Below are 18,308 nucleotides of genomic sequence, written 5' to 3'. Positions count from 1 at the left end.
TAGTCAATGTTCTATCTTACGGTGACAGTTGAAACTTTCTCTTTACAGTCCATCATTTTACCGACAGAGGACTGTGAAACTTTTGCCGTATTTTGTGCAAAGTTAATCCTGAAGTGCAAAATAATCCCGTCTTATGGTACTTACAGAATATTAGTCAGTAATTTTCACATTAATTTTAAAGGTGACAACAGTTGGAGCCTAGGGCTGTGTGATATTTAAATCGAACGGTTGATATTTTCAAATATCAAAACATCGATATCGAAATTTTTGATCGATATATTCATATTCTTTTCTCTCTTTCGTATTTCTATATTTTCGATTTTTGATATTGTTTATATTTCGATATTGCTGTATTTTTCAATATTTCGAACAAGTTTCGATAGTTTGTCGATATCGATTATCTATATTTAAATTCGGATATCGCAAAGCCCTATCGAACCTTTCGGAAATGAAGTTTTTGGCTATGGACCTGATTAGGGATGCACACGAGACGAGACATAATTTTTGTTACGAAATTCGAGACGAGACAGAGCTCTTCCAATAGAAACGGATCCAGTTTTCGAGACGATACATAACTTTCGCGGCACCTTTTCGAGAGGAGACAATCTCAAATCTTTTCTCTTGCGCATCCCTAGACTTGATCACGAGTTCTCAAAAAAAAAATTGTTAATGAGAAATAACATCTAAATACAATATCGGTAGCTAAAACATTTTTGTTTTCATTCTTCAGTAATGCATTGTTATTAATCGCAGTATTTTATAGTGTATTCTTAAGGTTAAGGTGATGTATAATTAAATTTTGAATTCAGTTAACTTATTTTGTTTCTTAGATTGTTTTCAAAATGTATGTACAAACGTTTATTTTCATTTTTGAGTGTTTAAAGTGACGTATAGTTATTAAACATAGTATTTAATATTGTACTCTTAACGTGAAAGTGATATACAGTTAACTTTAGAATTCAGTTAACATTTTTCTTTCTGAAATTGCTTTAAAAAGTATGTAAAAACGTTTTTTTCTTTTCTTTATTGAGTGCTAAAAGTGATGAAAAGTTATTAAGCTTACTACTTTATATTGTATTCTTAACCCTAAACTGATACACAGTGCGTTTTTGAATAAATTATGTCAAGTTATTTGAGTGACGAACACTGATAGAAAATCCTGACTATTACTGGAACATTTTGATTTTAAGGTGAGGACTACTGGTGCAAGGATTTTAAAATATTGTTTTTCCTTCTACTCCTTTTTGAATTCTGACTACATGGTTATTATAGGAAGGATCAGTGAGTCTTTCCAACTACGGTATAGCTCCGACAGATTCACAATGCTCAGAGAAAAGACAAAATAGTATGTTTTCAACCTTAAAGTGAGAATCACTGGCGTTTTTACCCTGCTATGCAAAAGTAAGTGAGTACTCCAATGGGGTTCCAATGCGGTCCCTAATTTCTGCATTTTAGATATATGGAAATACATGTCTCTAAAATGTAAAGAACTGATTTTTTTTTAACTGAAAACTGCAATTCGGTAAGCCTTATGGATACCGAGATATGGGAAAATAAAGAGAGATACTATAGGTATGTGGGTCTTGCATACTTGACGCTACAATTCGGAAAATGAATTAAAATATGACTAACGGCCATCAAGATGATGTCAAATAAAGGGGGACCAACACAGTTAAGGGGTTTTCGTGTTAGATTTCGCTAAAATTTCCGAAATCGTTCATGGACAGTTAATAAACACCAGTAGCAATTTCATCTTAAAGTAATTAGATATATTCATGGGGTGTTAGAACATCATGGAGTCTACCAATATTAAATTTTAAAAACTTTTGAAAATATAATGTGACATTTGTAAACAGTATTTGAAATATGTGTTTACCCAAAACTTCCAGCTAGTACATCTAACATCTGGAGAAACACTGTGAAATAAAAGTGTATGAGATCTTGAAATTTCGGAAACAATTATTGGTCGCAACAAAATTAAATAAGATGGTACTTCTATGGGTTAAATGAGTACCTCAGTACAATTTCGATCGAAAGATTAGTTCAGTCCTAGGTTTTCTTCAGGCAATTCCAAGGGTTCATCGAGCTGTACAAAAGAATGAAAATTCGCTGTCAATATCTAAGATAGTAACCAAGATAAAAGGAATTATATATTTTATGGCGTAAAAATAGAGATCTTTATATATTTGTACTTTTGGGTCTTTCCTATAAGAAAAAAATCAGAAAACTACTGTATATACTTTAATAGACAATTCAATGGGCGGGGACACAGTAGCTTAGTGGTAGGGTGTTTAACTAATCTTTTTTTGCATAAACTATTGGAGTATTCACTTAACCCATAGAGATACGATCATACTTAACTCCCTATTTAATTTTAAATTAAATAAAAGGAAATATTTCAGTGTAGCGACCCACGATTATGCATTTCAGTCTCAGGGAGATTTTGATTAAAGCAAGTGAATGTTGTTGGCAGAATTGATGGAATGCAAAGGTGGGAGGAAAGAGAGAACCCCGAGAAAACCCACGAATACGATGTCCACTACAAACTGACTTGGCCGCGGATAGAACCAAGAACCCAATACACCAGAGGTAAGCACTCTACCACTAAGCCACTGTGCCCCCGCCAATTTAATTGTCTATTAAGGTATATACGGTTGTTTTCTAAAATTTCTTCTTCTTACAGCAAAGACTCAAAAGTACAAATCCATGTGGGTCTCTATTTTTACGACGTCATAAAATACACAATTCCTTATATCTCGTTTGCTATATTAGATATTGACAAAAAATGTTCACTTTATTTCAGAGCCCGATGAACGCTTGGAATTGTCCAAAGAAAATTTAGAGCTGAATTAATCTTTCGATCGAAATTGTACTGACGAGTCTGCGGTACTCACTTAACCCATAGAAGTACCATCTTATTTAACTTTTGTTAGGATCAATAATTGTTTTCTGAAATTTCAAGATCTAATACGCTTTTATTGTATGGTGCCTCTCTAGCTGCTAGATGTACTAGCTGGAAGTTTTAGGTAAATATATATTTCTAATACTCTTTATAAATGTCAAAATATATTTTCCAAAGCTTTTAAAATGTAATCTTGGTAGATCCCATGATGTTCTTAAACTCCGTGGAAATACCTAATTACTTTAAGATGAAATTGCTACTGATGCTTATTAACTTTCCATGGCCGGTTTCGGAAATTTTACCACCTAACACGAAAACCCCATAACTGTATGGATCCTCCCTTTATTTGACAATATCTTGATAGTCATATTTTAATTAATTTTCTAAATTGTACTGTCTAATATGCAAGCTCCACGTACCTATGGTGTCACTTTTTATTTCATCATATTTCGGTAACTGTTAGGCGTACCGACTTGCGGTTTCGGTAAACACACACCTCTAAGGTTCTTTAAAACGTTATTAAAACATATTTTAGAATGTTTAGAAATGAGAGTTCTGCGAATATTATGGTACCCGAAAACCCCCATCAGGGCGTGTGTGTAGTGTATTTAATTGAAACTACTTTTGAGGTGGTTGTAAGCTCTCGTAATTACGTTTCCGAAACTGCCCATCTAGTACGCAAACCCCACATTTCTATGGTGTCGTTCTTTATTTTCCCATATCTCGATATCCATAAGGCTTACCGAGTTGAGGTTTTCGGTAAACAGATATCAGTTCCTTACATTTTAGAGACATACATTTCCATATATCTAAAAAATACAGACATTAGGTACCCCATGGTACCCCGAACACCATTGGGGTACCCACTTACTTTTGAATGGTAATACATTTTGAGTTGTTGTTCAGCATCAATAAACACCTCATATTTTTTCTACGTGCAACCCAAAAGTCCATACCTGACCGAACAGATTTTTTCCATTTAATCTCAAAAAGGTTAAGATATTTTGTATTGTTAAGTACAACCAAATTAAACACACTGAATATAACATTTTAAATATTTTCTGATTTTTGTTGCAGGTATTTCGTGCTTCAAACCAGGATTCTGCTTGAAAGACAGTCAAAAGAAGCAGTGTAGGTTGTGGCTAAAAGTACGTCCTTTCTGAAGACAGACCCAGTTGTACTTACATTATTTTGTACGAATATATAACCCTAATAAAGATACTGTACTACAAATTATTTCTTTCTTCCATAAATTATAATAAAATATTATCTCTGTTTAAAGAAAATGATTGTTAATGTTAAGTCATTTTAATTCTTTTTCTCTGTAATAAGAACATTATCCCTCGCAATATTTTTTATCTTTGTGCTATTGCGATTGGATGAAGTAAAATTCTATACGAAGCACTATTATTTCAGACATGCATTAATAACTAATGTATTGTTCTGTATGTAAGACAATGTGTATACTGAACATGTCTAGCGAAGGTGTTGTTTTAATACAGAATCTATAACTCAGCTTTTCAGTAGTCAACTTTATTGGGAATCCGAAGAAAGAAGTTAAAAAAAAAAGTTGGACTTGTGTGTGTTCGTGTTGTGTGTGTGTTCGAATTCTGGACTAATCCAAATTATCCAGAGAAATCATTATATATTTCTTTGTTGCTATTTCAGATGTATCCTTTATCCAAGTCGTATGAAACGGAGACTTCATACATCGCTATACTTTCTATGAACTATGTTCCGTATTTACTTAATCACTTTGTAACTTTCTCTAGTGTTGACAAGACCGCAGGTGTCAATCGAATAGTTTAGTGTTTCACTCATGTCACCTTGTGACTAAGGTACGTCCTGTCGGTATATATATGGTACTGGGTTCAATTAGCGATAAAATACATTTTTAGCGTTAAACAAATGCAAAAATCTACACGAAATGAGATACCGTGATCTCTGACTTACGGATAACACCAAGCAACTAATGGTACTGAGTGTGATTGAGTTTACTAATTACTATTTGGCTAAAATCAGTGTTCCTTTATCTATAGTTCTTTTCGTGCTTTGAATTGCAAAGTTTGAAATAACCGTTTTAAATTGTGTATATATATCTTCCGAGTAATTCTGAGAATCATTGCTCTTTCTTTAAGCAATGTATGAGACTGTTAAATTGCTCGTTGCTTAAAATGTTGCACTAAGAAGGATGCATCCAGGAAAGTCCAGATTTGCAGAACGTCTATAGCAGGGAAGAATAAATATGTTTAGTCGATGGCTGCACAACGCCTCCGCTGTCACCACGTTGTCACACAGCGAATACAGCGAACGTTTAAGAGTATTCTGCACTTACTATTAGGTATCGGCCTGGGAACTTTGGCGCATCTACCCAGTCTCCTTCTTGGTGTTGCATTTTTAATAGCGAGTACTGAGTAGGAACCATCTTGTAAGCGAATACGTTTTCGGCTGACACTACACTTTTAATTATTGCGACATTAAAAAAAAAAAAAAAAAAGACATAACTTACCTGTTAATTAAAATGTACAGAGAAGTTATTTCTGGAAAATTCTATTCAGGCCTCTTGTGGTAACAACTGCACTTTAGAAGAAGATACTATTAAGGAAAGAAATGAGGTAAACTAATCTTTATATCGTACAAGCAATGGATGATAACAGCTTAATAAATGATTGTACGTAAATCTTGTTTGAGTTTGAATATAGGATTGTATAAGGCTGTGCATTTTGCATTATTATTGATGTGCTGCAACTAACTAACTGCAAACCACATGATAAATTCTTACAGTAATATTGATTTACTCTGTATGGAAACGAAAATAGTTTAATATATGGTTAACCTCCTTTGTGCCCATAATTTTAAAATTAACGCTTGTGTCACTTTTCAACACTTGGCTTTGCAGTAGCTTTCCAACGAATTAGCAGGAAGCCCAAACTTATAGGACACCCTGCAGGTAAATACATTTCTTTGGACAGTTTCACTGCTCCAAACTAAGATTTGAAAAGTGTAGTATTGTTAATTTTATTATTATTGGCACAAAGGAGATCAACCATATTTTAAGCTATTTTTGTTTTCATACAGAGTAAAACAATATTTGACAACATTACAGTAAGAATGTATCATGCACTTTGCAGTATGTTGCAGCACTTTAATAATGGTGCACTATACGTACACTCTAGATCCTGCATATGTCCGATCCATACATTACAAGAAGGCAATACGTATTCGATACAGGTAAAATCTGTATATTACATATGGACAACCTATTAGCTATATACATCCGATCTATACATTACATATGGCCAACCTGTACGCGACATACGTATAATCTATATGCTGCATGCAGTCTGTAAGCTACATATATGCACTCTGTATGGTGCATACGGATATTCTGTATGCTGTATCTGGACAAGCTGTGTGCGACATAAGGAAAATCTGTATAATACATACGTACAATACGTATACTGTATCTAGTCGTACGTATGGGGCACAAGTACAATATAGATGCTGTCTCGGGGTTGAACGCAAGAAACATACGTACAGAACGTATATTGCATACTTCTTGAAATCATGCTCCGTCCTGATAGTCAGTGTATGTCGTCATTATTAACCCACATGCTACATACGACCCTGACGTCACAAAGCTAGATATCACCTCCGTATATACTTGTTACTGCAGATGACGTCACACGAATGACGTCATTGCACTTATGCAGACAGTACGTATAATACATACTTTTTCAGCTATACGTTTGCTGCAGGATGTTATATACGGTTGTACGTTAAGTCCAGAAACTACAGGAATTACGAATGTAACCTACGTTTTTAAGTATGCCACCTACAATTTTTTTTCTCAGTGTGTGTTCGTGGGTTATTTCAGGGTTTTCCCATTTCCTTCAATTTTGTTCATTTCACCATTTCATTCATTTCTCATCATCACTGTCACCTTTAGCTTACATTGCATAACCGGAGACGTAAAACTGAAAGATTTCAATGGTAGAGCCCTCTCTTCTAGTGCGAGGGTCCCTGGTTTGATCCCAGATTAGATGGGTTTATGGTAAAAAAAATATCGTTGGTATCTTGGATCAAAGTTTAGCGTCCCTTTCAGTACCGGGGCTATATGAAACGTGGACCTATAGCTTAACGTGGGGTTCCAATCACAGGACCTCACACCTCACCGTCAGTCAAATCCGGGTCTCTTGTGCTTAAGGGAAAAACCGCATGTGGCGTACGTAAAAACGTTGCTTACGTGCGTAAATCCTGTAGTTTTAGGATTTATCTTATGACTATATGAAATAAAAAACAGGAAACATGTAACTGAATCTCAGGATCTCAGGTACAGATGGCCGTATATAACATACAGCTGACATATGTAACATACGTATACGTATGTAATATATGGAAGACTGTTAGATGCCAGACATCCTGCAGCGACATGATGTAATATCTAAGCGGGAAAAAAGGCACTTACGTATGTAGTATATTGATAGTGTATGCTCCGTACAGATTTTCGTAGTAAACAAAGAACTCCGTATATTTGTACAGTCAACGACAGAAGTTCTTTCAGTTTGGTAAAATTTAATTTGTGAATAGCTGTTTTATAGCTGGAACGCACAAAAGAATTGCAGTTCTTTTTAATTTACTGGAAAACGGTGCTCGAATTGTCCTTCTTTTCTGAAGTCATTTACGAAACTAAGTTCATCAAACGGAAGTAATTTTTGTCTCTCAGTGTACAATATACTGCTGTCCGGATAAGAGATTTTTCTCAGTGTGTGTACGCTAAAATATAGCAACAAGAGAGTTGTGTATAATATTGTGTCTGTTTATTTTCTTACTGTTCTCTAATTTCCTACCACACTCTCATTTCACTAATTATTTCATAAAGCTTTACTTTTATCACTATCCGTTTCTTTGACCTTAAAAGCCATAACCGAGAAACGAAGAACTTGAAATTTCATTTTATTTTAGGTGGCATAGTGCTCACATCCACCTCACCGCTCGTCTCAAAAATGCATCTATGCATGTGAAAGACATTACAGTCAGCTCATGCTGAAGCTGCATGCTCACATGTGTCAGTAACGTTCACTGTACTAAACACCAAACGTGTTACCTTTTGTTTCGTTTCCCAATCGAATTGTCATCTAAAATTTGTTGATACAACACGCCTCTAAATAACAATAACTAACTCTATGGTCTATGGAACCCGGTGGTTCAGTGCCCCGTTCACAAAAGCTCTAGATTGACTTCTGCCCTTTGCCAACTGAATCTAGTTTCTACTTTGTATTCCTATTTCTGCGAGATCCATCTTAATATTGACCTCCCATCTGCGCCTAGGTCTTCCTAATGGTCGTTTTCCGATTGGTCTTCCAAGAAAAACTTTGAAAGTGTTTCTACTTTCTTCCATCCTAGCTACATGACCTGCCCACCTAAGCCTCCTAGACTTGATGACCCTAACAATGTTTGGTAAACCGTATTAATTATGTAGTTCCTCGTTGTGAAGTTTCCTCCATTCCCTATTCCCGTTCCTCTTGGGTCCGAATATTCGTCTCAGAATCTCATTTTCAAATACTTTCAATCTACGTTCTTCTCTCAGAGTAAGCGACCATATTTCGCAACAACATGCCTCACAGTATGAAAAAGAGAAGTTCTCTTTCGCTCTTCAACGAAATTCTTGTGGTCCTTTGATTCATTCCTTATCGAAATATAATTCAAAATAGGAATACTTACCACTGTTGAGAATTCTCTTGAATGGTCTGTTTCTTTTCTTGAACAGTGAAGTACTTCTTTGTGGTACATAAACACTCAAGTCTCGCCATGTTAAAGTTATGCCGTTACTTGATGGCGACCAGTCATAATTTTTGGGACTCTTCACAGGAAGAGGAATTATTGGAAACTGAAACAACAAAAAGAAAAAAAAGAAAAAAATTAATTTATGCGTAAACACAAAAACCTCAGCTGAAACAGAGTAGTTATGATGTTACTTAACGTAGGAATTTCACACATGCATGCATACACAAGGGCTGATCAAAAAGTAAGATTGCAAAGCCTACAATCAAACGTGTATATATAATTTCATACAACCAATACAGCCAACTTATAGAACATACATTAGGTTATTTTTCTACACAGTTTCCATATCGGTTGAGGCCCTTGTCGCATCGTGGGATGAGTTTGAAGATTCCCTCCTGGTAAAAATCCTGTCGTTCCGTGTTCATCCACGTTGTCACATAGTGTTTCACCTCCTCGTCTGAAGCGAACCAACAGCCTCCTAGGTACTCTTTCAAGTGCGAGAACAAGTGAAAGTCGCTTGGAGCGAGGTCCGGGCTGTAGGAAGAGTGGTCGGTGATGTTCCAGCGAAACTGCTTCAATAGCGTGGTGGTCTTCTGAGCTCCGCTGCAAACCGGAAAGGTTTTCTCTACCAGTCGCAAACTTTCGACACCATTCTGTAACATGCTGACGAGACACTACCGTCTATCCGTAAACCTCTAGCTGCCGGTAAATTTCAGCCGTGGTTACATATTTTGCCCACAGAAATCGAATAACTGAACAGACTACTTCGCGAGACCAGTTCTCCAAACAAGTTGTCATTTGTGTTTATCTACAACTAGTGCCGTAGATGATGGGTGGCTGAAAGTCTGCAACGTTGCCAACTCCATGTATTAAAATTACCACACAGTCCTCATTACACTATAACAGACGAAACTCTACAAGTATCAACCTTGCAACCGTACTTTCTGATTCTCCCTTGTAGTATATTAGGTGGATTTTTTCCCCTTGGTTTGTAGCAGTAAAACATTGAGTTCTAAGGAATGCGACTTCCCTCAGAAAGCACCACTGCATTCAGCAATACCAATTCTTTTGGGAAAAGTGAAAATGAAATACGTATAATTAACACGAATTTTCTTTTATTATTTTTAGTTTTCAATTTTAACAATTAATTTTTGGATGACAAGTTTTGGATTATTGTTTTATGTCAAAAACTTTAATCGGAGCATACACGTGTACACTATTCAGATAACCAACGGCTGCATGAAGAGTCAGATACAGGTTTCAAATCTTTTATAGAATATTCCTGCAGGTGGCGCAGTTCAAATGTAAACAATATCGGCTACAACTGAGACGGTTTGGTGCTGATTGCCACGGGGGCTGACTACCACAGCCAATTATTGGTGCTGATTGCAAATATCAAGGTGCTGACTGCCACGACGGCGTGCTGACTGCCACGACTCTGAGAGAAAATGCATTTGGAAAGAGCGGAATTAATCCCTCATACTAACTTTACTAATCATCATAAATTTAGTATGAGGGATAAATTTAGTAATCATCACAGTAAATCTAGGTGGCATCCTGTAAGTTACAATGTTGCTTACTAAGTGAAAGGATATACGCTTGGATGTTTATAAAGGGACTGTCTTTCCTGTCATATGTACAATTTGCACATTTGGTTGTTTAAATTAATTGTTTTATTATATTATTTAATGGGTCAGTATATAATAAAATTAGCGTATTTATTCACCCTAATAATGTTTTCTTATAGTCAAAAGAAGGGCTATTTAAACAATGCTAGAAGGACAGTTCTTGGCATATTCAACAAAAGTAAAAATAAATGTTATGATACAGTACGCGAAATTGTCTTAGCCCATCGTGTTCCTTTTTGGCTCATTGCTAGAACGTGATTCGGGAAAGAGTTTAATAATATCACTTTGCACCCCGTCGTACCCATTTGGTCAGTGTTGCCAACGAATTGTAAATACAATATGGCAGATGGTTTCTCTACCACTGGATGTATATCCATGGAACGTTTCATAAACATCATTCGTCATTAGAGAAAATATATTATGGACACATTCCTCTTCTAAGGACCCTGGTTTGTCAGTGTTGCCAACCAAGTGTAAAAATGAGTAGTTGTAAAACAGGTTCCGTACGATTAAACGTTTTTTCACCATGCTTGGCAGAAACATCACACGACACTATAGCAAAAAGTCGTTGAGCGTGACCGTCTCCCAACCATTCTAGATTGTCAGTGCTGCTAATAAGTGTTAACATCACAATGTTGAAAATGGCGTGCGTGTCATTTTGAACGAATGTTTAATAAATGTGACAGAACAGCATTGGACAATGGAAAACAGTGCAAATGTTCCAGTCTCCCAATCACCCCAGTGTGGGAGTGTTGCCAACCAAATCGAACATTCAAGATTTCCGAATGAAGTCTACCACATTGGCGTACATAAGTGACAACATGTGCTTGTGGGTTCACACTAACATACTACAAACCTAGTATGGGCCACTGTTTAATTATGTCCGCCAATGCTGTAGACTTCATGGGAAACTTCTGTGACATGTGACAATATTCTTTACCCCTGACAACACTGATGCATAGAACGGAGGAAAGTATTTTGCAGAACGGAGGGTTGCAAGTATTATGCAGGAAAAAATGTTCTCTCCTCCTGGGTTGTGTTATCTTCCCTACTTGACAATGTTATGTTGTTTTGCTCCGTGAATCCTTTTCCTTCAACCTTTAGAAAATCGACTTAAACTATTGCTTTTGCAAAGTTTTGCTTTCCCTTTTAAGCCCCAAGCGAAAATATGATTGTAGAAAGTTTCGGAAAGTGTTGCTATTTTCACTGCTATAATAGCTTCTCATTTTAAATAGTGTATATTTACAACGAAGGTGGGTGGACGTGCTCCTTTGCACCTCCCCTAAATCCGGCCTTATATATATCCTACACGTCAAAATAAAGCAAAAACTATATATATTTGTATACCTTTAAGTCATCGTCTGGAGACATAAATTGCACTATGTGGCAACGTCGCAAATATAGAACCATAGATTAGATATACCAATCTATCAAATAATTCTATCGATTCTCTCCAGACGACAGCTAAAATCGATATTGATTGATACTAGCATCACTTATTAATGTAGCAATCGATTCAACTCCTTGTACTCGTAGAGTAATGTTAATGGCTCCAAGTTAATCTGCGACGTTGCCACATTGTGAAATTTTGATTACGCATAGCGGCTGAAGGAGGCCCCGGAGGGCATTTCATCATACAACATTTTCGCTTTATTTTGGCCTGTAGAAGAGTGCTCTCTGGTTCGTAGTCGCCATTTTTAGAACACCCCATATATATATATATATATATATATATATATATATATATATATATATATATATATATATAAAATTCAAAATTAACATGTTTGAAGGTTTTCATTTGCAGAATTTACTTCCTTTAGCGTCTGTAGAAAAAGTGGTGACAAAATAAATCTCTTAATATTATTAAAAGTGTTATTAAAAGAATACCCATATCAATCTTGTTAAGATATAATCCGCTTTAAATAATTGATTCCCTTCTCGTTAAAGATTTTAGGATTTGCATTTTCATTCGATCTTATCTCTTACCTCCTCTTGGCATGCATCGTAAGATGTACTAAGACTTTGTTGTAGTAAAACTCCTGCTGATTCGCCGTAGCCATCTGTGCCTTCAAGACCTACTCCCATTCTTTTCACACATCCACTCCAACCTGTTCATCACAAAAAGAAAAGAAAAAATCAGAATAAAAAAATCTCGTCGTTCCAAGAATAATAAACATGTTATCCACGTGGAGTTATAAGTCAAGGTAGCCGAGAGTGTGCCATTTACATTAAAGTTTTATTACCTTTTAGAAACGATTCCAACGTGAATAGAATTTGGCTCAAAGTTATTCGGAACTTTAATCGTTATAAAATCCCACTGGCAAGTACTTACTTAATTAAGTGGTTAACGTGTATACTTTCTGTATGTGAGGATCAGAGTTCGATCTCCGGTGAGAGGAGTACCCGTAGGCCGTGGTGCTATTCAGCCGGTTTGCACCGGTTTCCTAGAACCGGTTGTTAGAATATTTCGAGTTCGCAGAACCCTTTGTTATTCCTAGACATAACAGTAAATTTTACCCAGGTATACCCAGGAACAGTAAATTTTACTTTAACTATCTTTATTTTTACAAATTCTTACAGCAACAGGGTTAAACATATGATTTGTCAGAACGTGAATAAATAATCTTGAAGATTTTGGTCTTTTATTTTTGTCCCGTACTTTGTATATATATTTAAGGTGTTACTGAACTATACCGACAAACTGTAAGAGATGATTCCTTACATCAAAATAAGAGAAAAACTTTATATAGACCTGTGGGTAAAAGTACATAGTTTCAGAGCTAGGGCTGTCCAAAATCGCGAAAAAGCCAAATTTCAAAAGGCCCTATTTCGAATTCGAGAAACTGTGGATGGTGGTCCTTATCAGTGTAAAGGAAGTCACGCATACTTCATTAATGTTGAATGGGTGTACAGAGTATTCCATGCAGGGTGAAATTCCCAGACATGCCATCAATCGAATTTTGAGATATGCTCTGACTTTATGATTGGTCCAAAGTAGGCAAATGATAAGCCTTGATAACAGTGAACATGGAATTCTTTGACACAATGTCGGAAGTGTTAAAGATCGTCTGCAGCACGGTCTCTCGTATTCGGGAAAACGCATGCTGCAATGTTTTCTTTCACGCTTATAAGTGAAGAAAACGTGAAATATACCGTGAAGAAATACATCGAATCACGTTATTCCGAAAAAAAAAAAAAAAAACAAAAAAACATTGAGCTGCCGGTTCCTGACACTTTCAACTTCTCTCCGAAGCATTGCATGTCCATTGTTGTCAAGCCTTACCTTCTGCCTACTTTGAACTACGGATGAGCAAAACCGGTTTTTATAAAAAAAACCGGAAACCGGTTTCTAGAAAAACCGAAATCCGAAAACCCGACATTTTGGTTTTCTCCAAAACCGGTTCGGTTTTTCACCGGAACCGGTTACGGTTTTCTTTAAAACCGGTTCGGTTTTCACCAAACCTGGTTTCAGTGAAAACGTTTGGAAAACCTTAATTTCTGTGGAAACTGAATCGGCTTCCGAAGAACAAGAAAACACTATTCTGGTCAACTGGTCAAAAAAAGAACTAATTTTGAGAAACACCCGAACCGGTTTTGAAGAAAACCGAAACCGGATCCGGTAAAAAATTCGGTTTTGGAGAAAACCGAAACCGGTTTCGGATAAAAACTTGCTTTTTGAAATGTTCAAAAATCGGTTTCGGTTTTCCTAAAAACCGGTTTATAGGCCCACTACTACTTTGAACCCTCATGGAAATCAGGATATATCTGAAAACTCTATTGAGAGCATATCTGAGAATTACACCCTGTAGAGAATACCCTCTATACCTATTGGAAATTGACGAAACATGCACTTTTGGATTGTGTATGCGTTTCTTACTTTACGCTGATAAGGACCACCATCCATAGTTTCTTGAATTCTAAATAGGGCCGCTTGAAATTTGGCTTTTTCGCGATTTTGGACAGCCCTAGCTCTGAAACTATGTACTTTCCGCCATAGTTCCATATAAACTTTTTCTCTTATTTTGATGTGAGGAATCATCTCTTACAGTTTGTCGGTATAGTTCATTAACACCCTGTGTATATAGGGTGGCCCATTTTAATCTTTCCACGGAAATATCTCGAAAACGGTTGAACATAAATGATCTGAACAAAACTAAAATAGGAAATACCATGGGGCAAATCGAATGGTGATGTCGTGGTGCCCCTCAGGGCCGCTCTTCAAGGGGGCCCGGGACCAACTTTAAAATTTTAAATGGAAATATGTGCCGAGTGACACCTCGTTCGACAAGTCTTTAAAAACTAAAAAGCGATGTGGCAAAATATTTTTCATATCATTCACCGCATTCAAAATGGCCGCCAAGTTGTGTTAGCTGTATCAGATAAAAATCCGGTACCACTAATATGAAAACGCTTGAACATAAATGAACCAAACAAAAACTCAAATAGGAAAGCCATGAGGCAAATCGAATGATGTTGTCGCGGTGCCCCCCAGGGCTGCCTTTCATAGGGTCCCAGGCCCAACTTAGAAATTTTAAACGAAAATATGGGTCAAGTGATACCTCTTTCAATAGATCTTCATACACTAAACAGCGTTGTGGCAAAAGATGTCCATATGGGTCACCGTTTTCAAAATGGCCGCCAAGACATGGTGCCTGTACCAGATAAAACGTCCAGTACCACTGATATCAAAACGGTTGAAGATAATAACGGATGAACAGAATAAAACTCCTATAGGAAATCAGAGAGGGTATTTACCATTTCACGGCTAGAAAATGTTGCAACAGAGGAGAAGATGATAAGAGTTAAAGTGCCATAATCAAAGGACAAAATCTAATTCCTAGAAAATTATCGGTCCAACGTTAAGTGGGTGAAGCGGGACGGGAAGGAACGGTGAAATTGCAAATTAGAACCTTAGCTTTTGCAAATTGTATCTACACAACAAAATTATCTGAAATGTGCTTTTATAAGAGATAGATGTCTTTATAAGAGATAGATGTCTGTAATGGAAAAAAATAAGTAAAATTCTTGTTAAATGGTACCATCCATTTTGATTGCAGGCAATGATTTGTGCAAAAATGAATCAACTGAAATGCGAAACCAATTTGTTGAACAATGCAATTTTAGAACAATGTGTACAAACGTTATGAAACATGAAAGGCGGCCCTGGGGGCATTGTTTGATTCATGTATGTTCAACCGTTTTCATATTAGTAGTACTGGACGTTTATCTGATACAGCAAACATATCTTTGCTACCATTTTGAATACGGTGACCGATATGAAAAATCTTTTGTCACATCGCTTTTTAGTTTTTAAAGATCTATCGAACGAGGTGTAACTCGCCCCATGTTTCCATTTCAAATTTTAAAGTTGGGCCCCAGGCCCCCTTGAAGAGCGGCCCTGCAAGGCACCATGACATTACCATTCGATTTGCCCCATGGTATTTCCTATTTGAGTTTTTGTTCAGTTCATTTATGTTCAACCGTTTTCGAGATATTTCCGTGGAGAGATTAAAATGGGCTACCCTGTATATATGGATTCGGAGGGATTCGAAATGAAATGAAATCTTTCAGTTTAACATCTCAGGTTAGTAGATGTAGGACAAAGGATAAAGTAAACGGTAATGATGAGAATGAAAAAAGTGGGAAGAAACGGGTTAATCCCGAGATAGCGCACGCACACGGTGTTTATTCACCAGAAAACCCACTTGACGCGCACTAGGATCAAACCAGGGGCCGCATGCGACAGAGGAGAATGTTCTACCGCAGCCCACCAGAAGCTATCACAGCCCACCAGAAGCGTTTCGAGGAAAGAAAATAGTTTGAAAACATTTTTTATTAAAGTTTTAGCGTCTCTTTTCAGAAGACGTGGACCTACAGTTAAGCGGGAATCTGAGCATTTTTAATGTGTTCAAGTTTCACTGAGAATTAAACGCAAAACCAAGAGCATCAGATGCGCGCGCTACCTTCTAGACCAGCACTAAGGGGCTTTTAAAAGTGTTAGCTACATAGATGTGTTATCTATACATTAACGAATAAACGTTCGACTTATTCAACAAATAACGAATACATTCCGAATTATTGTAAAAACAACAAATGTTCGAATAATCATAGAATAACTAAATAATATTTGAATAATTATACGAATAACGAATAAACGTTTGAATTATTACAATAATAACGAATAAACGTTTGAATTATTATACGAATAACAAATAAAATTTCGAATTATTAAACAAATAATGAATAAAGATTAAAATTATTACAAGAATAACGAATAAACGTTTGAATTATTATACGAGTAACAAATAAACTTTCGAATTATTAAACAAATAATGTATAAAGATAAAATTATTGCAAGAATAACGAATAAACGTTTGAATTATTATACGAATAACAAATAAACTTTCGAATTATTAAACAAATAATGAATAAAGATTAAAATTATTACAAGAATAACGAATAAACGTTTGAATTATTATACGAATAACAAATAAACTTTCGAATTATTAAACAAATAATGTATAAAGATTAAAATTATTACAAGAATAACGAATAAACGTTTGAATTATTATACGAGTAACAAATAAACTTTCGAATTATTAAACAAATAATGTATAAAGATAAAATTATTGCAAGAATAACGAATAAACGTTTGAATTATTATACGAATAACAAATAAACTTTCGAATTATTAAACAAATAATGTATAAAGATAAAATTATTGCAAGAATAACGAATAAACGTTTGAATTATTATACGAATAACAAATAAACTTTCGAATTATTAAACAAATAATGAATAAAGATTAAAATTATTACAAGAATAACGAATAAACGTTTGAATTATTATACGAGTAACAAATAAACTTTCGAATTATTAAACAAATAATGTATAAAGATAAAATTATTGCAAGAATAACGAATAAACGTTTGAATTATTATACGAATAACAAATAAACTTTCGAATTATTAAACAAATAATGTATAAAGATAAAATTATTGCAAGAATAACGAATAAACGTTTGAATTATTATACGAATAACAAATAAACTTTCGAATTATTAAACAAATAATGTATAAAGATTAAAATTATTACAAGAATAACGAATAAACGTTTGAATTATTATACGAGTAACAAATAAACTTTCGAATTATTAAACAAATAATGTATAAAGATAAAATTATTGCAAGAATAACGAATAAACGTTTGAATTATTATACGAATAACAAATAAACTTTCGAATTATTAAACAAATAATGTATAAAGATAAAATTATTGCAAGAATAACGAATAAACGTTTGAATTATTATAAGAATAACAAATAAACTTTCGAATTATTAAACAAATAATGTATAAAGATTAAAATTATTACAAGAATAACGAATAAACGTTTGAATTATTATACGAGTAACAAATAAACTTTCGAATTATTAAACAAATAATGTATAAAGATAAAATTATTGCAAGAATAACGAATAAACGTTTCAATTATTATACGAATAACAAATAAACTTTCGAATTATTAAACAAATAATGTATAAAGATAAAATTATTGCAAGAATAACGAATAAACGTTTGAATTATTATACTAATAACAAATAAACTTTCGAATTATTAAACAAATAATGTATAAAGATAAAATTATTGCAAGAATAACGAATAAACGTTTGAATTATTATACGAATAACAAATAAACTTTCGAATTATTAAACAAATAATGTATAAAGATTAAAATTATTACAAGAATAACGAATAAACGTTTGAATTATTATACGAGTAAAAAATAAACATTCGAATTATTAAACAAATAATGTATAAAGATAAAATTATTGCAAGAATAACGAATAAACGTTTGAATTATTATACGAATAACAAATAAACTTTCGAATTATTAAACAAATAATGTATAAAGATAAAATTATTGCAAGAGTAACGAATAAACGTTTGAATTATTATACGAATAACAAATAAACTTTCGAATTATTAAA

General features: G+C 34.7%; 1 protein-coding gene across 1 annotated transcript in view; it reads right to left on the bottom strand.

Moving 5' to 3' along the window:
- The window catches only part of LOC145672061 (protein scarlet-like), a 314,540-nt gene that overhangs the window by 203,221 nt on the left and 93,011 nt on the right, over nt 1-18,308 (bottom strand). The window contains exons 2-3 of the mRNA XM_081741293.1: nt 12,307-12,428; nt 8,627-8,792 (exon numbers count right to left, since the gene is read on the bottom strand). Of these exons, the coding sequence (XP_081597419.1) occupies nt 8,627-8,792; nt 12,307-12,405 (265 nt within the window). The 5' untranslated portion in view covers nt 12,406-12,428. The remainder of the gene's footprint in view (nt 1-8,626; nt 8,793-12,306; nt 12,429-18,308) is intronic.

This window comes from Thermobia domestica, chromosome 15 (assembly GCF_964235325.1).
Source record: "Thermobia domestica chromosome 15, izTheDome1.hap1.1, whole genome shotgun sequence".
NCBI classification, from domain to species: domain Eukaryota; kingdom Metazoa; phylum Arthropoda; class Insecta; order Zygentoma; family Lepismatidae; genus Thermobia; species Thermobia domestica.
Note: the sequence above shows the minus strand (reverse complement) of the source record. Positions and strands in the feature narration are given on the sequence as shown.